The 23129-nt window shown below is 37.9% G+C and overlaps 1 protein-coding gene across 4 annotated transcripts in view; it reads right to left on the bottom strand.

Moving 5' to 3' along the window:
• Positions 1-23129, bottom strand: part of LOC145254378 (D-aspartate oxidase-like) — a 117757-nt gene that overhangs the window by 31961 nt on the left and 62667 nt on the right. For 3 of the 4 annotated variants that reach the window (XM_080113020.1, XM_080113021.1, XM_080113019.1), the window contains exons 3-6: positions 20788-20902; positions 15452-15528; positions 15086-15151; positions 3423-3477 (exon numbers count right to left, since the gene is read on the bottom strand). In XM_080113020.1, coding sequence (XP_079969146.1) covers positions 3423-3477; positions 15086-15151; positions 15452-15528; positions 20788-20902 — 313 coding nt within the window. The remainder of the gene's footprint in view (positions 1-3422; positions 3478-15085; positions 15152-15451; positions 15529-20787; positions 20903-23129) is intronic. The other variant, XM_080113022.1, reaches the window with a different exon arrangement.

Here is a 23129-nt window from a genome sequence, read left to right as displayed (position 1 = left end):
TGAAAGAAAATCTTATGTCTTAGCCGATGTCTTCATGATGTGACCGGAAGTCAAAAGCGTTGAAATTAACTCAAGTCAATTCAACGGTGACGATGACTTGCTAAAATGTCAGCGAAAAAATCGACCCCTCCTTGTACAAAACGGCCGAGTTTAGGGTGAAGGAATTAATGTTTTTGGCCATTTTTTCGATGTTTGTCGTCCGAAGGGTCGAGCTTCAAAACGATACCAATATCATGAAATTCCATTGCGTTTGTCAAAAGTTTTTGCGAGACATACAAACATACATACATACATTTAAACAGACAGGTGAGATTTATATTATAGAAGACGACATCTCGTGATTGTATAAATAAACAAGAATGGACGCATTTTAAGATACAGCCATTCCATGTGTGCGTTTAGTAATGAAAATGCTATTTTATTGTGACAGACAATCTGATATTCCTTATAGAGATACACGAGCGTATCTAAAAAGTGAAACCTGGCCAGTGAGGGGTTTGAGGATATGCGTTGCATGGATAGAAATTATATGAGAATAATAACAATGGATATGTAATGAGAGTCATAAAGACAGGCTTAGATCTGATGACCTCAGAAAAGGATTAAATCTGGACAGGGAGATATGTGTAGAATAAAAGAATTCAGTGTGTATGCTTACATTGAAAGAGTTCTTGGGTTAGTAAATGTAGAAGAGTTGAGGCAGCAGGGTCAGTTGGCAGAGGAAAGGTAAGAAAAATATGGGAGGAAGTGATAAAAATAGATTTAAGAGAAAGATGGATAAATAAAGACCTAGCCAGATATAGGTTAGTTTAGAAGTCAATTTCTACAAGTCATCCAACACATGCCAGCATGTGAAATGAACGGTAAACCAATGATGATGAAGATGAAAAAGATGTAACAGACCAACAAAAATGCTATTTAAAACGTAAGCATACCCTGCTGATAATGGTCTCTAAAATATGGATGCAGTTTGCATCTGTAACGATGAAAATTATATTGCAAACCTTCAAACCTTTTGGCTAGGAAAAGTGTAGTATCTGTTCTCATACTGCACTTAATCTTTCTTGTCCCCGATCAGTAAAAGAGAAGTCCTTTTAAACTGAGGCATTTTTTGTTGCCCCCTTTTTTAGGAGGGGGGGGGAGCTGGAATTCTCCACATTAAAAATCCACCTGAGGAGGCAGGTAAATAGAAACCTCAGACTGTTGGATAATGAAGCTAAACACTCCTGCATTTTCGGAAAACAACAAAGAACGTCTATGGCATATAATGAAGCTGGGCATACCAGATTTTCGGGAAATAAAAAAGAGTGGCTTTTGAGGTAAACGCGTCCCATTTTTCGACCGCCGACGTAGAATGACATACGTTGAATAAAACAAAGAAAATTCCGATTTATGTAATGATAATACGAAAACAAATTGTTAGGCCAGAAAAAAGAGAATGGAGAGAAAGTCAACCTGTCAACAGTGGTTGATCACATATTTTCACAGTCCGCTAGTTGTAACTAACTTTATTGTATCTCTCGCTCTCCAAACACTTAAAAGTAAAAGCATTTTGTTTATATCGACAGAGGAATCGTTCGTTTGTTATTAAAATAATTAAACCTTCGTTCTCTGACCCCCCCTTCCACGCCAATATTTCATGAAAAACACCCATCTAGCTGAAACCACTGTCAATAATTTTCCCCACTCTTTATCTGTGCCTAAATCAAAACATAGATTCCACGAAGAAAGCACGCCTGTGGAACTCTCTTTCGTTTGTCTGTTTCCCACCTGACTACAACTTGGATGTCTTCAAGTCCAAATTCCTGATAAACCGCCCCCTTAAGTAAGACACTTTATCAAATCTGTATTACTAACGATTAGTACGATATTATCCCATTGATTACTGTACATGCAATAACTCTTATCCCCAAGTGGCTTCCGGGCCTTGATATGTGGTTACTACCATGTAAAAAAGGAAAAATAAAAGGCATTGGAAAAGTTGAGATTTTGTACATACATAGTCTATGCTTACTCATACTACAAGGCCAATAGACAGAGTGTCTTTGCTATTTTAAACCTCAGAGTGACAGACCAACAGATAAATATAGATACTTGGATGCCGTTAAAAATGCTTTTTCAAACTTAAATGTGACAGACAAATGGACAGACTAGTTCTCTTAACAAGATTGTTGGACGTATCTAAGAAGGAAAGAATGAGAATTATCGTTCTTCTCCATAAATAAAAGAATCTTGAAGCAGGATTGGCTTCATCCAATAAATAAGACTCATTAAGGAAGGTTTATGGATTCCTTGCCAGTGGCAGATCTAGATGGAAAGGAATTATTAATTATATATTAAACCCAGTTTATAAAGCATCTAGTTATGGTCGGTATTGTTAATGCTTTGTTGGACCAGTTCAATAAACAAGACGAGTGCACATAAAACAAAGATATATTAAAGCTGTAATAAGAAGGTATAAGTGATTATTCAAGATAGACAGCCAGTCTCCATTTAAGAATTAACAGCAAGGTTAACCAGCGTTGCCCGTGAATTATAAAATAACAGCATTACTTGGGATTACTGGAATTCAGCATGAACAGAGTGAACTTATATATTATTTTTATTGGAATCCTTTGAGATGAGTAATTTGTGTATTCATTTGTTTTTTGCAGACTGTTACCCTCATCTTCATAGTTGTTTTTGTTTCACCATGTTTCGGCAAACTCATCCTCTGGCCTTCTTCAAGTGATTAAGCTCGATGGGATAGGAATTCTGAGTCTCATAACGGTATCCCCAGTAATTGCTGTCTTCCATAGTTGTTGTCTCATCATGTTCTGACCAACTAAACCTCTGGCCAGCTAATATATAATACCATTCGGTGCGGACCTGACAATGGAAGACCAGAGGAAAACAAAAAAGCTTGGATTTATAAGACCAAAAAATCCAACCTTGATTGCCCTTCAGGGCCCACGGCACAGTGGATCGAGGCGTTGAATCTACGGTTCCAGGTGAGCATAATCTGAAGATAGCGGTTTCAATCCTACCCAAAGCAGGCCAAAGGTTTAGTTGGCCAAAAACGCGGTGAGTAACTTATCTTGCCTTTGGTAATATTTATTTGTTATGCATTTGTTTTTTGACAACATTTTCGTACCTCTATGAATTGTAAAACAAACCCTGGTTTTTATATTTTGGTTTATTCAAGACATTTTCCTCAAAAGGTGGAAATATTTAATAGCAAATATTCTATTGCATTATTGGTGTAGTTAAAGGACAAAATCACTAAAAGTAAATAAAAAAATAAATAAAAGCGGCCACAAATGAAGAAAATAAGGTTCACTATATAAAGTATTTATGAATAAATTAAGTGTGCACGGTGACAAACAAGATGACGATTTTAGTACGATAATATGATAATGAATCATCGAAAAAGATCTGCTCACCTCAGATAACGAGTTTACTTTTCGTTTTTTCACTCTTCCTCCCTTCGCCACAAATCTATAAAGAAAAACGGCATCATTTAAACGTACGCCCCTTTTTCTTATTATTTGGATTCATCGGACTACTGTTCTCATTTTGAGTATGATTTTCACAACGTTTTGGTCGATGTAACCTCCGACCTTCTTCAGGTGTATCTTGTCGAACTCGGGAATTGGGATGGAATTTCGAGATGAGAACAATAGTCTGATAAATCCAAATACGAATAACCAATCCCCTTTTCTATTAGACTAACAAAAATATCCGCGCATAGGCCGCATATACTTGCTGTTATGTAATGCATGTATTAAGATGACGTATGTATTATTCTTTAGTGTTGACTGTTCGTATTAGAAAGAGTCTTAGTGTGTTCATGTGTGCGATCATGTTGTGAGATGCTAGATATTATACATATTCATTGTGAGTGTTCATATTGTCTTAGGATGTTCATGTTTGTGGAGATAGCATATTGGAGACATAAACAGGGTATATATAAAGAGAGAGAGAGAGAGACAGTTCTGTATATATATATAATAGGCAGTGTATATGTTACTACAAGAGAACCAAGCCTGTAATTCAATGAGATGAGATTTATGAATATCTAGATAGATAGACCAAGAGTGCATTTGACATTTACGTTTGACAGTTGTACATATAATACAAACACGTTACCTTTCTCGTTGTAATGATGAACATAGAAAGATGGCAATTATAAAAAAAATGATGATCATTTATTCTTCAACCGGTCGGACATGATTTTGTATTTCAGGGATTCAAAGTTGTTACATGGTTATCTTTAAACTCTCTCGCTTCCAGAGAGAGTCTTGACTCTAACGGAGAATTGGTCTGATCTCCTCTGCTTCTCTGATCTGACTGATCTGATTCTCGCTTCTCTCCCTAACTAACTTCGAACCCTCCTATATTGAGAAATCATTTCTGCCCTGACATCGCATGTATGCCTGGTCAACGTGACCATAACTCACGTGTTTCCAACATGCGTGATTTGCACGTTTTGAAACTATTTCTGACGATCAGGAAATTTCCCATTCTCTTTGTTGTTTTACAAAAGAATTTAACCTACTTGTCTAATTCTGTAACCGACATTTTATTATGCATTCTTAGAATTGTGAATAGTTTTTCCATCCAAATTGTATTTATTAAATATTTTAACAGAATCAACAATTTAACTGGACATTCCATTTAAACCTATTGTTCTTTAAAACTTATCTACAGGGTTCAATCCTTGTTTTATCTGATATCATTTTCATTTAACTAATTCTCTTATTTTTATAGGGAGGGTGAGGAAGTGTCCTAATACCCATCTTGGTCAAATAGTCTGTGACAAGGATGGAGTTGTGGACCGGTACATTGTTCTGGTGGAAATTCCACTGACCCAATTTGAAGAGTGTTGACCTCTTCCGACGAAACTCTTCCTGAACTCCCTTAAAACCTCAACATAGTACTCCTTGTTGACTGTCTGTCCAGTGGGAACCCAGTGCATGTAGATCATGCCTGTGCTCATCATAAGTTTCTGCATGGATTTGCTCTTTCTGGTCTTCTTGGGCCTGGGAGAACCACAATGTTTCCATTGGAACTCTGCCTCTCGGTCTTTGAGCCATAGCAGTGGATCCAACTTTCATCACAGGTCTCCAAAGCATCAAAACCTGTGGAAGCTGAACTGATCAGCTCGGCCATCTCCCTGCTGTCATGACAACGTCTTTCCTTCTGATCTCTGAGCATCCTTGGGACAAAATTAGTGCAAATCTTCTGCATTTTCAATTCCTTGTGAATAATAGTGTGTACAGTTCCCACACTGACATCAAATTGTGCACTTATTGTCTCTATAGACACACGACAGTCGTTATCCATGAAATTATTTATTTAGCCAATCAACTCTGGTGTTCTGATTTTCTTACTCCTCCCACACCTTATCATCCCTCATAGACTCCCTACCTTCTTTGAATATTTGATGCCATTCAAAAAACTGATACCCGATTCATACAAGATGGTCCAAAAGCAGTCTGAAGCATTCCATATGTTTATGTGTCATTTTTTACAAGTTTAAAACAGAATTCCATTGCATATCTTTCTCCTAAAGTGTCCTCACGTCCAGATTACATTTCTGAAATTCACCAGCTATGATAATCAGGCTTTAGTAGAGTGTATTCCAATTCCTGCTGTAGCTGTTCAATTGAACCGGAAATCATAAAAATGGCAATCCTCTTATAAGATGTACAGTAGAACACCAGGATACGGTGGCCATAGGATACGTTTTTTTTCAGGTTACGATGTTTTTCTGGACCCTGGTTACGGTGTTTGCCTCGCCTTACGGTGTTATTTATAATGTTATTTGATTATATACATGCGTAATATATACTGTACTGCCTTGTTACTAATTTTTAATGCTGTATGCCAGGGCTTTACAGTATAGCAATAACATACTGAATTTTCAAGAGTCTACAACAATATCAAATACCTGTACAAAAGTCTGAAACTTATTAAAGGCAATGTATATATATATATATATATATATATATATATATATATATATATATATATATATATATGTGTGTGTGTATATGTGGTATATGTGTGTATATATATGTGTGTGTGTGTATATATATGTGTGTGTGTGTGTATATATATGTGTGTGTGTGTGTGTATATATGTGTGTGTGTGTGTGTATATATATATATATATATATATATATATATATATATATATAGATGCATACTCACACTTTCGATTGGCTAATGAATCTAGGCTGTTTTTATTATGAATATTTTAGAAATAGCATTTCCTAGGATTTTGTTTGATTCTTGTCAATTTGAACCTAAATACGAAATCTGAAATATAGCTATAACCTTTCAAAATCAAATCATGTGTGACTTGAATTCAATTATTATTATTTTTGGATTGGATGCTTAAGAATACTGCAATAAGTGTTTTTATTTTTCTGTTTTTGCAAACTTTAAATATTCCTCATTTCCTTTTATCCACATTTTTTCTATTTCCAAATCCTTTTTCTATTCAAAAAAAAAAAAAAGAAAAAAAAGGCAAACACACTATTCAACTGTTTTTTTTAGGAACATACATTTATCTCTGACGAGTTGTTTGATGGGCTTCTGCTATTCAACGAAACATAAGTAAGACGTACTTCATAAAAAATATGAATAATATATAAGTATGAACTGAATACATCTGGTTTTGTAATGATAACTAACGATATATATATATATATATATATATATATATATATATATATATATATATATATAGACAAGTATTACTCGCATTCTATATGAATAAGAAAAATATATTTTGCTCTTTTTTTATTGAGCACTCTTAATAACTTCGTTTTAATTAATGGGTTGTATCTCCTGAATACCTCTAACCTGGAATATATATATATATATATATATATATATATATATATATATATATTCCAGGTTAGAGGTATATATATATATATATATATATATATATATATATATATCAAGATTGCAGTCAATTTTCTAATGGTTTCTTCATTAAATTCATACACAAACACGCACCTTATGAAAATAAAACAAAATTAAAAATCAATAACACTAAGTAGTTATTTATTAAAAACTGCCTTTTAGAATTATTGTACATTAGATATTCCATTTACTCTTCCAATATATACAGGGTTTGTTTGGTGTTTGAGAACATCACTTATTTTACCAATTCTTTTCTGTGTATTAACTTTTACTTTTTTTTATACAGACAATCAATCATGGGAGATAATAAACTAACACAGGAAATGAAAAGACATGCTATAATAGTTGCAATAACGGCAGAACATAGCGATTTGCAAATTGCACAATTTCATCATGTTGGCCAATTTTTAAAGTTCGCAAAGTTAAAAGAAAATGATGGCCAACTTTATCCTGTTGCTGAATGTAAAAAGTACCAACAATGCTCTGACAGCATTAGAACACACGAGTTTATTAAAAAAATTCAGAATATCATTGCTGAGATCTCCCAGAAGTTAATGAGGTCAATTGCAAAAGATCTTGATGTCTCCAAAGCCATAATTCGAAGGACTATCCATGAGAATCCTTTATACAAGTCCTATGTGATGAAGAAAGATCAGTTTATGTCCGACACCAAAGAAAATCGTTTGGTGAGATCCAAGGGACTTTTAAACAAACTGCTAATGATACATTACCTGAAAGTATTTCGTTCCAACTCCTTGGCTTAACGTTCTTAGGGAACATAAGTTGAAACAAATACATTGAGAGCATTGCTAGAAAGTTATTAATGCCTGAGAGTATCCTGTATATCTACAAGCCCACTATTTCCCCACGTATGGAGTATTGTCATATTTGGACTGGGGCATCTGCAACTAGTCTCTCAATTCTGGACAGGGTTCAAAAGAGAGTTGCCAACTTAATAGGTCCTGAACTCTCAGGTTTCAACTTCGGTCTCATTGACGAAATGCTGCACCCCTCTGCCTGTTTTACAAGTATTTTAATAGTAGACGAACTACAAACCCTTGTATTTTCTTAATGAAAATACCTCCAATAAACCCAACAATTCTCGCTTTCTTTAATTACATGATTTTCAATTTCTTCGTCGTGCCATTTAAATTAATGGGTAGGATGACTTCTTCTTTGAATTTGATTTCGTCTCCTGTCACCGTTCTTGCGTCCTTACTTGACTTTTTCAGAGTCGGTTTATCCAGTTTTTTTCCAAGTGCTAACGTTTATTACCGACAAATCTGCTCCAGAATCAAGTTGAAATTTTATTTGTTTGCCGAAAATATTATCCAACATATATTTTCGTAAATTGTCTTTCTCTTTCTCGTTTGTTCTCATTTGGTATACTCTATATTTTGTTCTGCAACAAATACTGTGTTCGTTACAACTCTACTTTCAACTTAGTCGTTGTTTGTTTCAGTCACCACACTCTTTTCTTCTACCTCTTCTTTTACACACGTCCGTTCGCTTTAGTGACTAAAAATCGTCTGTCCTCCCACCTTCCTTTCCTCGTTATTTATGGACCCAGGGTAGGAGATTCTCAGAGATTCCCCGAGACTTTTTTCCACATAAAAGCATGCGGGCGCCATCTTGATTCTCAATTTGTGCTCTGCAGGCACAAACGCGCAGCCACTTTAACGGTAAGCCACTTCTTTCTCCACACTCCCCCCCTAATCTCATGATCACAGAGACGGAAGGGGGGTGGCGATCGCCGCCGTCGAGTGCTTCTGCGAAGGGGGACAGTGCTGCTCTCATCTTCGCGTGTGCTCTCATCCATTGCCTGATGGTCGGGGAAGGCTTCATCTCCGTGGAGGCTGTTGATATCAGAGTCACTGCTTGATAGGGATGGTAAAAACCAAAGCAATGGCCCACTTGTCTCAGAGTCAGAGTCACTCTCATCGTCCACTGGAGGTGGTACATGTGTCGCCGGCCGTAGGTCCCTAACGTGACGGGGTACGCCATCAACCTGGACACACTGCTGACTCACCACATCGGTCACTGTGCCCCATTTATACTTGTCAGTACATCGGTTTCCTGGCGGCTTCACCCAGACAGCATCCCCTTTGGCATATCGATTCCGTTCTATCTCCGTGGTCACAGTTGTATCGGGGTGGATTCCTTTTTCTTGGACATGGTACTGATAGATTGCATTTGCAGGCGCCGTTCCTGGAGAGACGCCATCCTTCGGCATGAGATTATACCAGTACACAGCTTCTGCGATGGTGCACTGCTTCCTGGCTGCAATTGTTTTGATGCTGCGATGACTTCTCTCAGCTATACCATTGCCAGAAGGCACATAAGCACATCTAAGCTGCAGCCGCACACCCCATTCTTGTAAAAACTGTCTCATCTGATGGCTGCGAAAGGCTGGGTCGTTGTCCGTCAGCACTTCATCGGGCGCACCTCTTTCACAGAACACGGATGACAGCTGGCGAATAATGTTGCAAGAGTCCTGGCGCCCGAGGAGTCTCCAGACTGCGAAACGTGTAGGCCCACAATCGATGAGGGTAAGGAAGTGGTTGCCACCATAGTGTGTGATGTCCATACCCATTCTCTGCCGCTTACCACTCACTCCCAACTCCCCTTTCTTCCATCATGCTGGAGCTGGGTCGATGGATTGGCAGGCCTCGCAACTTTCCACCACTCTCCGGATATCTTTTTTTTCTACTCCTGGATCAATCATCTTGACAAAGTACAGTGTCCGCTTGATGCCAGGATGTCCACACTGTCGATGCATCCACATTACACACAACTGCTGCACATGTGTTTTGCAGATTATCAGAATTTCTCCGAGCACCAGCCAGAAGCTATCGTTGAGGGACTCTTGTCAGAGCATCTGCTCTGTTGAGCGTGGACCTGATCAACACTACGTCCACGGTCAGATCGTACTCTGTGATGGTGTCGATCAAGGTGGCAAGCCATCTTCGAATTAACATCTCACTTGATGCTCATGTCGTCAGCCGTGCTCTTCCACTTAATGCATCGGTTATCCACCGATGAGTGCATGCCGAGTCAGTCATGATATGTAGAACCTTGGCTTGCCATTGAAGCGCCAAGTTAACGCCCTTCAGTGTGGCATCAAGTTCGGCCAGGTTTACGTGCCTCGAATCATTCTCTGGCCAAAGCCAACAGGCATCTTCAATAATGGAATCATTAACTGCAAGGGCAACTCCAAGGGCCAGTGAACTAGCATCCACCCAGACCGTGAACTCATTTCCGCTGACGCAACACTTTCCCTGAACGGGGTCATCACTGGTCACCCCGGACACAGTCTCTGTCAGCATGCCTCTTAGGGTGACATCGTGTACTGCATCGTCCCATCCCGACAACACGGCTGTTGCACGTCTTTTTATGGCCGCCACGGCCACCCTGAGCCAACCGCACACAGGGAAATGGCCTACTATCTTTCCACAAAGCAAAAACACTGTTCGTCAAGTGATATTTGATGGGACCTTGGGGGCGTGACTTCCTCTTCTCCAGCAAAGTCCCTCCTTGCTATTGCGCACGTGCAGGCCGAGAACTTTTGCTCCATCGCACAGACGCTCTGATTCCTTACATGTCAGTCCAAAGCTCTCAAAATGCATTCTAACCGATTGCGTTGACATGAGTCTCTCACTGACGAATATATCATCGATGTATGAGGATGTTGCATGTTGCACTGCCTCATCTTGCTGCCGGATAGCATGCATGATTGCTGTCATAATGCCTGGTGCCACATTTAGACTGAACCCTAGCCTGGTTAGACAATATCAGGTTCCTCCAATTTCCACAGTCTGAAATGGCCACAATTTCTTCTCAATGCGTATTTGCAGATAGGCCCTGCATAGGTCCAGAGTTGCCACGTTCGATCCCTGCTGTCACCATTCCCTTAATTTGAGTGCACACACATCAGCCCTTGCCGTATATGGGTCGACATGCTCATTGAGCTCACGGTAGTCTAGGACGAGGCGGACCTTTTGTTTGGTCTCTTGTACGACGGCCATAAAGGGAATCAGCCCTCGCGGGGGGCCAAGCTCATCCTCTGGGTATGGAAGAAGCCAGCCATTGTCGATCCACGTTTGCAGTTCTTCTTCATACTGTTACCTTAGCCACATGGGTGGGGGATATTCCGATAACCGGTTCCGCAAGGATATTGGTGGCTGATCGTTTGACCACTTCCAAAACGCCGTCCATGCATTGGTGTTTCTATCATACTCTGCATGAAAGTCAGGCTCGTCGAGAGCTATGGCAGCACAAACATGTTCCTCACATCGGGAGAACTATACCTTGCCGGTTCTGTCCACAGTAATTCCACCCAGTTGTGTAATCAAGTCCATACCCAGGAGTAGATCATACCCGAGAAGCTCTCCCTCCACAACCAGGGCTTGCACGGCTACTGCAGGCCCGTCGTTGATGCTTGCACGGATAATGCTCACCCCACAAGAGGCTAGTGAACCTCCACCTACAGTTAGTACCAGAATTCTCTCTGCTTTCCAAATGGAACAGCATATCTTGCTTACGAGAGTCTGGGTGCACCCAACAAGCGCGAGGCGCTCGCTTCCATTAATGTGTATGCTTACAGTGGGTAGCGCCCTGCTCAATGACGATCTGGGAAGAAGACTGGCGCTGTAGCTTCTTCCCCTTGCCCGTTTCCCGGGCAGGTGTGGGCCAGGTGTCCGCGTTTTTTGCACTTGTAGCACTGCGGCCCATCAAGTTTCCGAGTTGGTTGACGTGACGAAAGACAATCACGGGCCAAATGGTTGGGTCCTCCACACTTATAGCAGGTTGTAGCTGCGCCCAGGTCCTGCAATCCAACCTGTGATGGTTGTACAGCTGCCGCTTGGTCTATAGTGTTAGGGCTTTTCTTTAGTATTGCTCGTGCCTGCGCCAATACTTCCGATATGTCCATCTCGTCCACTTGGGATGAGGCACGGAGCAGATCTTCCACACTCTTAGGTAATCCTGCAACAAAGGCGCACACAAAACCTTTGTCTGACATCCCTCCAAAAAGGACCGATAGCTTTTTTAGTTCAGCCAGATTCACATCCACCATTTCCTTGGGATGTAATTTTCGGGCCATGAATTCCTTCCATGCAGTAACTGGATCTAATGCAAATGCTGTAAAAAGGGCGCGCTTGATGCAGGCAAAATCTATTTTCTTCTCATCAGCCAACTGCTGGTATACTGCATATGCTCCCCCAGTGAGGCGCATTGGGACTACGCATTCCATACGCTTTACCCCACTGAGCTGACATATTAATTCTGCTTTTTCCACCCATTCCTGCACTGAGTGATCAGTGCTACTGCCATAAACAGGGGAATTAGCTTGGGGTCAAATCCTGACGTCATGCCGAAATAGCTTGTGTTCGTTACAACTCTACTTCCAACCGAGTCGTTGTTTCGTTCACCACACTCTTTTCTTCTACCTCTTCTTTTACACACGTCCATTCGCTTTAGTGACTAAAAATCGTCTGTCCTCCCGCTTTCCTTTCCTCGTTATTTATGGACCCAGGGTAGGAGATTCTCAGAGATTCCCCGAGACTTTTTTCCACATAAAAGCATGCGAGCGCCATCTTGATTCTCAATTTGTGCTCTGCAGGCACAAACGCGCAGCCTCTTTAACGGTAAGCCACTTCTTTCTCCACAAATACTCTTATGTCCGACTTTGTCGCAATTGAAGCATCTGATATTTTTGTAAGAAAAATCCTTTCCCCAATGTTTTTCATCACATCTTCCGCAATTATTACTTGGTCCCGATTTTTTATAGTTCCTTTGACTTGAATCATAATTTCGTTTTCTGTAATTAGAGTTTGAGTATTTATAACTTGCGTAATCTTTTGGATTTTGACGAGTCTCACACTTTCTTTGCCCTGCGTTTCTGCCAGATTTTTTAATTTTCCTTATGTACGACACTCCTGCTTCTTCTATATCTCTGGAGTCTTTTTTTTAGTGATACTGCCCTTTGACAATCTTCTGCTAACTTTTGCAGTGTCAGACCTTGTTCTGTCTCTAACTTTGAGAGAACGCGTCTTCGGATCTCTGAATTTTTTGTAGAAACTAGCCCCTGTGCAAAAATTAAACATTTGAAGTCGTCCACCGTAAGTTCCGATAATTTAAAATTGTCCCAGTGTTTATTCACTACTGACGCATATGTCAGGTAGTCCTGCTCCTCCGTTTTCTTAAGGTTCATATACGACCATTTCTTGTGAAAAAGAGACATGTTCGGTCCGAATAACTCCTTAAGAATTTTTACGGTCTCAGCGAAGTCTAACTGATTCGTTCTCCTTGGTAATATGAAATCAACAAATTTGCAATGTTCACTGGTATCGAGCTTTCGAAGTAATAAACTTATTTTCTTTGCGTTTGACCAGCTTTCGCAATCTGTTTCGAAAATATCTTCATACCTCTTGAAGTATGCCTCAAAAGTTTTATCCTCTTCCGGTAGGTACGTGAACACATCCATGCTATTCACAATTGTTGCGTTGGGAAAAGTCGTATTGCTTTCCTGTGCAGAATTAGACGTTAATCTTTCCAACAAATCTTTTTGACCAAGTTGCATTTGCTCTATACATTTAAGAAGCCGTTCATTCTGTCTTTCGTCTCTTTCTTGTAGTTCTTTTTTCTGTAATTCGTCTCTTTCTTGTTGCCGTTCGTTTCTTTCTTGTTGACGCCTTCTCTGTACTTCGTCTCTTTCTTGTTGACGCTTTTGCATTTCCGCGAATAACTTGATAAGATTCTCCATTTTGTTTTTCAAATTAGTAAATCAGTCATTTTTACAATTTCCTTTCTTTAATAACTACGAACAACCGATTCCTTTTGTTACGTTATTAATTACGTACAAGAAAGAAAAAAAATCCCTTCTTAGTACACTGAGAAAAAAAATCACTTTTTCTTTCAAAACAGTCTACCTAATAAGTTCACGGTATCCTAGCGAAACACTTTTTTTTTGAAAACTTTGCAGAAAAGGTTACTGTAACTTTCAAGTTTTTTTTTTCTCACAGGCACTTTGAAATAAAGTGCTTGTTTTTTTTTCAAGTGTCCCGGGTTTTGAATTTCCTTTTCAAGTAGTCACAAAAAAAAATCTTGGTGTTTTGCAAGTATCCAGCGTTTGAATATCGCGTTTAACAATTTCGTAGTTGCTGCTATTTAAACATTGAATAACCGAGTGAATTTTTTTTTCAATCTTTGACGAGTAAGTATTTCCTGAATACCACTGTTGAGTTTGATAGTGTATTTTCTCACGCGTAAATATTTTTTCGAAATCCCGTCGACTGTTGTGTCTGTATCAATAACAACACGAACGCAGAAAGTAAAGGTAAAACAAATATATTAAGACGAAAAGATAATAAATATTTACAAAGGTGCAGTCGTACTGCAGTTGGAAGATTGTCCGGCAGAGGGCGTGTTAAAGTCTTTAATGGAGCAACCGGCACATGCGTCTTGCCTATCTGGTGTTCGAACACAGCTCCCCGGTCTTGCTGACTTGATACCTTTATCTATATCTTGTTCACCCACGTATTCTAATTAGTGGGCGTCTCCACAACACATATATAATTATATACAATTTTGTTTATATATAATATAATAATAAATTACCTCTCTCATATATATATATATATATATATATATATATATATATATATATATATATATATATATATATATACACACACATACACACCAAATTTATTCTGAAAAAAACGACAAGTGTAAGAATATGTTAAACATGATGCATGAAGTGGATGAAATTATTAAAGGAAAAATTACATTCCAATTCAATTGAAATATATGTCTTGCCAGGGTAAACAAATAGCGAGAAATATGCATAGAATAATGCACAAGTAAATATGCCGTCTAGGAGCTTACTCGTCGACCAGGGATTAGAATTTGAAATGACTTTGATCAGGGACTGTGGTTAGGGTTAAATTTAGTAGAGATTGGCAGTTACTGACTGCATTTGATTGTTTGGGTATCACAAGTCAGAAAAAAAATTTGATTTGTAAATTCGCAGTTGGGGGGAATTTGATATATTTTTTGTTTTTGGAAATAGAAGAGTGCATTCTTAGTTGGTTAGTAATGATTTAAGATAGATAACTTGAGTAATATTAAATAACAGAAAATCATGCAATAAAAAAAATGATACTTACTTGCTCATGGCCCATGGGAGATAAATTGACCCGGTTACCAAAACAGATGTAAAAAACGCTCCATCTCTACAAAATAAATAAATAAAACATAAGATGATGAAAATATACAATATTGCAATGTAAACCTAAACAATTATCAAAATTTCGTTATTGAAAAAGAAAATATTACTGAAAAAAAAAAAAAAAATTCTGGAAAATGTCAAGAATTTTATAACTGACGTATTATAGTTGACCCCCCCCCCCTCCAAATAATATTGACAGATTTTATGATTAAACTGCAGCACAGATATACCCATCGTTATCAAATATTTTCCCCCGTGATGATACCATAGAAAACTACTTATGGTTCAGTGTAAGTAGACTTACTTTGCCAGTGGGAACATCTGTAGTTCTTTGGTGGTCAGGTCTCTGAAGTGCAAGACAATATCTTTCCAAAAAACATCCTGCAAGTAATAAATGTTATATGGCGTTACATAATGATAATAATAATAATGATAATGATGATAATAATAATAATAATAATAATAATAATAATAATAATAATAACTAGTAAGACCTGTGGAAATTCCACAGGGGACTCATTCATATGTAGTATATTGCTGTTGGCATTCTGTAGATGTTCAGCATAAATGGAGACGCTCTGATATTATTGTAGCTTTTTTGTTAAAACTGCAAAAGTATTTACCTAAGCTAGCACGAACACCCGGCGAAGCCTGGTCGTAAAGTATGCTTAAATATGATATTTTAATTCTTACAGTATATATTATTATAGAGTTAATTTTCTATCGATTCTTATGTATTATAACGTTGCGATTTAAAAAAAAAAAAATATCCATATGCATTAGCTTGAATCGAAACCGAAATAAAAACTTATGAAAAAAAATATGTATATATATATGTAACTTGAGTTCCTTCAGCCATAATCGAAATCGAAACCAAAACTTATGAAGAATTTTTGATAAAATTATTTATGACAAGAAATGGAAGTACATAACAATTAAACGACCCGGATGTAAGCGTGACTCAGAAAATGACACACACGCTATTGTATTGATATATAGATGATAATAATAATGGTTGAGAAGATACAATGAAACTGCAGAAATATAAAGGAAACCCTTGAATGCAGAGACACAAACTGGAAATAAAATACAAAGGAGCATCACATGGAATCATCAAAAGTAAAACGGTATAATGATGAGTAAAACCCTACTGCGCCCCCTCCCCCGTTTGTGTGTGCGTCACCATAAACTGGCATCACACCAAATAAGTGAGGAGAGTCAAAGAGGATGGAAAGACCGAGGAGAGAAAGCACTAGCCAGACCTCTACTGGATGAGTGCAAAGAGGACTGAGATCTTTGGGAGGCTTTTTACCATCCAAATTCCGGTGAAGACCGATGGTTGTTGCCAACGAGAAATCAATGGTAAGAGGCTGTTGCGAAAACAAATTTATCCGTAAAGGTTATTGAAAGAGGTGGAGAGTTCTGGAAGTTTGGGGAGACTTGTTGTCACTCCAGAAAACGTCACAAGTTGTTTGCAAAGAGAAATCTTTGATGATGGCGTGTGTGACTACTCCTAGTGAGTAAATAATAATGAAAACAGTTGAAATATTAAGGAAAACCTTTGAGTGTTACAATCAACAAATGCTTACCAGTGTAAAGGAAATCGATAACACACACACACACACACACACACACACACACACACACACACACACGTGGTGGCACCACCCTTAGCTGATACCACACAAAATTACCATAAAGGCTCTGGATGGAGAAACCAAAGAAAGAGAAAGAAAGAGACATAGCTAGAGAGCACAATCAGACCATTCGAATGGTTCGAGAGTACTAAAACTCTTGGAGAGGCTTAGTATCACTGAAATTTCAGATACGACCAATGGTCATTGCTTGCGAGAAAGCAATGGTAAACAGCTGCAAAGTCGTCCAACACATGCCAGCATGTAAAACAGTCAATATTTATCACCATCATATTCGGTTTAATGTCTATCTAAAATGAATAATTTTTTTAATATAAGCATAACAATATGGTATAATCACATTGACACAACGGTTCCCGTTAAATCACCAAAGTTAAGCAATGGTAAGCCTAGTCAGTACTAAAATGGGTGACCATTTTGGACTTCCAGGTGTGTATGTGCTCTCCACTTATCTTGGCATTGTTTCCAGTCGTCCTGGACTTCTCCTTGGACTCAAACTGTCGATTCAGGAGGGGGTGGTTGGAATTGCGCAACCCTTGCCTCATAATTACACATGCAGCTATTCTTACAGTGAATATACATTGTCTTTTGAGACTGAACGGAGGCTTCCAAGCATAACAATTAGTATTTTTTTAAATCTTATTGCTTCTGATATCTAAAAGAATATGTAATTCCAGTAATACTTTTGGAGTCTATACTGATTATTATTATCATTATTATTATTATTATTATTAATAGTAATTTATTATTTTCGAACTGGTTTCCCAATCTTGGTTGTTATATTTTGGTAGTTCTTCATTGTCGTTTTCTTTAACTATGTAGAAACTCACTAGTTATCACCACTTCCGTCTCTCCTGTGCTATTGTGATGCTGCTGCTGCTGCTCAGCCTCGGGCCCGTCCATTTCCTGATGTTATCCTCCCATCTCTTCTGTCCTCCACATCTTCTTCCTCTTACTGTCCCCTGCATTATTGTTTTAGCAATATCCGTTGATCTTGTTACATTGTAATTTTCGCCGTTTTAAAGTGGCTAAGAGATTTCCGTAGGCTTATGCGGTTGGTTACTTCATTTATTGTTCATTACATGCTTGGTGTTGAACTCATAGAATTTTTAATCTCACTTTTACATATAGCAATATTACCTGAGATGCTGTCTCATACAGTTGTTCAAGTCATGAGAATAGCCTTTTTGCTATTTTAAGGTAAAAAACGGCAAAGAGTTATGAGTATTCCGAAAAGAAAGATAGGTGCAAAGTATGTGAAACATGCTTGGACAGAGTGATGTCCCTTGAACTACAGGAAAATAAAATAACATCCGAATCTTTTCACACATGCAGTGAAAAACGCCATTTTTATAGTAGTATTATTTATTAATAATTTCAAGATTAAAATAGAAATGGAAACATATATATATTGTTTGTCGTTTAATTTATGTTGGTTTGAGGAAGATGAAGTAAAACCATTCATTATGGTCACCGATTGGAAAATGGAGTTAGCATCTAGATATTGGTGAGAAGATGTTATGCCATGTTATGATGTTAAACAGCTTCTTTTTTTTTATAATAATAATAATTATGATAATAATGATAATAATAATAATAATGATAATAATAAATGTCAGAAATTGGAATCAGAGGAATAACTGCAAAAGTACAACGACTAACGATAATGAAAACGACTGAAATAATAAGGAAAACCCTTGAATGCGGAGAATAATACAAGACAATATAACGAATAAGCGTTACAGGGAATGAAGAACACCGAAACTGCATATTTACAAGTTCTACACCCCCCATCATGCATTCCCCCCCATTGTTTCATGACCGACCCCCCCCAAAAAAATGATACCAAAGGGCCGAGAAGGGTCAATAAGGACTGAAAGATCGAGGAGCGAGCGCCAACCAGACCTCGGCTGGACAAGCGCAAAGAAAACTGGGACCTTAGGGAGGCTGAGTGCCACTTAAATTCCAGTATAAACCAATAGCCACTACCAGCGAAAAATCAATGGTAAGCGGCTGTTGCGATGATGCAAATTCATTTGCAAATGCTATCGAAGGAGGTAGAGAGGGCTGGACGTCTGAGGAGACTTGCTGTCACTCAGCCCCCAGAGAACACCACAGGTTTCCAATCAGATCGTTTGTTGACTTGTGTGAAAGCTCCATGTGAGCCAATAATGATAATAATAATAATAATAATAATAATAATAATAATAATAATAATGATAAAAATAATAATAATAATAATGATAATAATAATGATAATAATAATGATAATAATAATGATGATAATAATAATGATGATAATAATAATGATGATAATAATAATGATGATAATAATAATAATAATGATGATGAATATTCATCCAAACTCCTTGCCAACTCAAGACTTCAACTGCAATTCCACCGACCATTCTTTTCTCTCTCTCTCTCTCTCTGCTGTCCAAAAAAAATAAGATTGCTCCGTGCTTTCCCCTTCATTCTTTTTCACCACAGAAGTCTGTCCTCGTATGCAAATTAATGCCATATGTATATTAATAAACCGTTTATAGACGAAAGTTTTTCTTTTTTCTTTCCTTTCTGGATTCTGTCACCCAACAGGATAGATAGAAGCGTCGTCGCTTGTGTAAGTCACGTTTTCATTACTTTTGCCAGACTGTGTTTTGATCCTTTTGCTGATTGTATATGTAAAGAGGACGTTGTATATGTAAAGAGGACGTTCTGCCTTTTGCAACCTCCAGCGGGGGTTGTGGAGCCGACAGTGTATATAAAGTTAAGTGTACCAGATAAGGTCAGTTTTCTACTACAACAAACTGAAATCTAAGAAAAACCTGTATTATCCAACGGATACATCCTTTCAGAGAAAACTCTTTATGATTATCCAACGGATACGTCCTTTCAGAGAAAACTCTTTATGAATATCAAAACATTTTTGTTGCAGTTAAACTTTTCATGTAGAAAGGATTTTGAATGTTGAGAAAAAGAAAATTTACATTTGATAGGACGAGGTCTTTGGTTGATAGATTACCTCTCTGGTTGCACATCAATGTCTCTAATTTGAGTCTGTTCACTCGAGTTCCTGAGAGTGATTTTGATGAGATTAAAAACAACTTCAAAGTCCTTACGATAACACTAATTCATTATTGGCCAAGCACTTGGTGACCACATACATAAAAACAAATTTGATACTTTGCATTCCATCAGTTTTAGTACCATTGACCTCTGTAAGAAGGCAGCTGGACTTTGGAGTCCTACCGCTATCTGGCATATGGACAGTAGATATACGGCTGCGCACCATGATGGACAGTAGACGACCGGCTATCTAATGAGAATAGGTATATAACTAATATTATGATGTGTAGTACACTCCTGGTCATACATCATTATGGTTAGTAGACATCTATTAGGCATTGCACCATAATAGGCAACGGATGCTCAGCTGTGCATCAAGATGGCGAGTATATGCCTAGACGCACACCGTAATTGAAAGTAGATGTTTGGTTTCACATCGTGAAGAACTGTAGACGTCCATCTGAGCAATACGCTGTATAATAGAAACTCAGTCACAAACTGATTGAAAGCAGAGACTTATTAGGAGCAGTATATAGTAGGCCACATTCCGGTGCAATTTTATATAGTGCTATCCAAGTTTAACAAGAAGAAAAACAACAAAAAAAAAAAACCCCAAAAGAATTATTTCCTAGAACTGTCCCCCTGTGGAATGCAATACCGCTGGTCTGCTTTCCAGCCGACTATGACATGGTCGTTCTCAAATTCAACGTGAATAAATTCTTATTGAGCTGTCCTCTTAAATAATCTAACCATACCCAAGTTCTGCTATGATCTATCTTGTCTCACCATCTACCTAACACTTAACCCTTATCCTTAAGTGGCTTCTATGCCTTGATTAGCGGTGACATTCAATGTAAAAGAAAAGAAAAAATATGTATTTATTCTTAATGAAACGATTGTATTTTGATAAACTTCTTACCTTTTTCTCTTTGTAAAAGAGATAATAACCAGACAACATGTGTACCCCGCATCTTTTAGCCTCTTCAGACTCTGATAATTCCATTAGATAATTGTAGGTGTCACCACCCCAGCGCCTGTTAAAAATAAAAGAACAATAAGCTTAAAACACTAAAAGAGTTTACAAAATTTTGAGATAAGGTTCATTATTGTATTCTTACATGCATTACAAGTTAGACAAAATGTTATCTTTAATGCTATATTATCCAATGTTTGTGGGTTGAGGAGTAAACTGTTGAAGATTATTTTCTTGGTTAGACCGATATATTCCTCAAAAAAAAAAAAAAGGATGCTATTTTTTTCATGTACTGAACGTGTATAAATCCTTTATATATGCGTGTCGTTGTCGTCGTAGTCATCAATCCGGGATGCTGTTCTGGTGAATACAATCACTCGGAATATTTTTAATAAAAAGGTTTATTTACAACAGAGGAGAGCAGATAAACAGAGAGAGAAAGAGGGAGAGACAAACATAGAGAGACCGACGGAATACAGACACTCAGACGCCGCTGTTTTTAATAAGGTATTTTTACACCAGAGGGGAACAGTTACAGAGAGAGAGAGAGAGAGAGAGAGAGAGAGAGAGAGAGAGAGAGAGAGAGAGAGAGAGAGAGAGAGAGAGAGAGAGAGAAGGTGGGGGAGGAGGGAGAGGGAGATAGCCTGTTTCGCTGCACTTGTCTACATTGTTCCAATTGGGGACAATAGACAGACTCATCCATCCTCGTTGAAATATCACCAGCTAAGAGGTTGAAAAGCCATGTGACTTTATCAAGTTTCGCCGGAGGTGACCTCCGACTTTTAAACTATTAATAAACACGGCCCTAACAATAGGGCGATGATTTTTTGGTGATATTTTATTTAACTTAACTAACTGAGTTACATTTCTTTAATTACACGTTGCTTCTTGTTGGATTCTCCTAACACGGCGATGGTTGCTCTAAGTACCCCGAATTCTCCAGACCACACATGGCATCTAACTACTCCAAAACTATCGGAGCATTTGATTTAATTTCAAACTGCTCACATCTCATATGATCAAACTGACAATCTCCAACCTTTTTCCCCGAGCGGATTTTGGCCTTGATAAATGATGGCACATTAATATAAATCTACAAGGGTCGTTCCAAAAGTAAGGTCTCCTATTTTTTTTTAACTAAAAATGTTGAAACGCTATAAAGACCGGAGTGGTACCATCGAAACAAGCGACCTTTTGTGCTCCAGAATTTATTTTTCTACATAGTCACCAACATTCTCAGTGCACATTCGCCTGGAATCCAATGATCCATCTCTGTTCCTGACACACATGAATGACAAGGGTTGCTTTCTTAGAATCTCACAACATCAATACCTGCAACAGAAAGATGAAACTTTCAGGTCGTGAATGCATGAGTTTAGTCATCATAACAATGGGCAGAATATAAAATAGGAGGCATTACTTTCAGAAGGTTCTTCGTTTTCGGAATAAATTAAAAAAAAATTGACATAAAAATTACATGACAGATTCTGCACTACGAAACAGGTGCTGTCAAGAATTGAACATTTAATATGCGTGAAGAAATAAACAATGCACAACCTAAAATTTGGAATATAGACCTTTTGTTTAACAACAGTTTTATCACGGAGAAAACAAATGGGATTACATTCCACGCGCGACTTCGTGTATTTCGTGGTTTTGACATTTAAAAATCCCCGTTGATTAACACCGCACGGGTTTATTTTCTTAGTATCATCATACCACGAAGAAAACAAAAAGAAAAACAACTGTGCCTAACCTGACAAAAACGTCACGACGTCGAAAAGTTCGATTTATAAACAAATAAATATTTGTTTAATTAAAAAAAAAAAACTGCGTTAAATTAGCTTAGTAAATTTTGATTTAAATTTAAACAACGCTTTTATCCCGGAGAAAACAAATCTCAATCTTGCTCTCCCTCTCTCTATTTATATATAAAGGGCTGTGTGTGTGTGTGTGTGTGTGTGTGTGTGTGTGACCACACACACACACACACAGCCCTTCAGCTTTATATATATATATATATATATATATATAAAGCTGAAGGGCTGTGTGTGTGTGTGTGTGTGGTCACGAATAGGCTCCTATATGGTGGACTATTATAGAAAACTGATCACATATAATGATAGAAGATGTATCGAGACACAGGAATGGGTGTGTTTGATCTGGCAGAACGGTGGTCCATTAAAATTGAGGGGTCTGCGTTCGCGCCTGGCCAACAAAGTATGGAAATAAAAAATTTAAAAATGAAAAAAAAAAAAAAAACGTTTACAAGGGTTTTTGATATAGAT

This window comes from Euprymna scolopes, chromosome 3, assembly GCF_053919585.1.
Source record: "Euprymna scolopes isolate OS-2025 chromosome 3, ASM5391958v1, whole genome shotgun sequence".
Classification (NCBI taxonomy): Eukaryota; Metazoa; Mollusca; class Cephalopoda; order Sepiida; family Sepiolidae; genus Euprymna; species Euprymna scolopes.
This window is presented reverse-complemented; position numbering and strand designations above follow the sequence as displayed.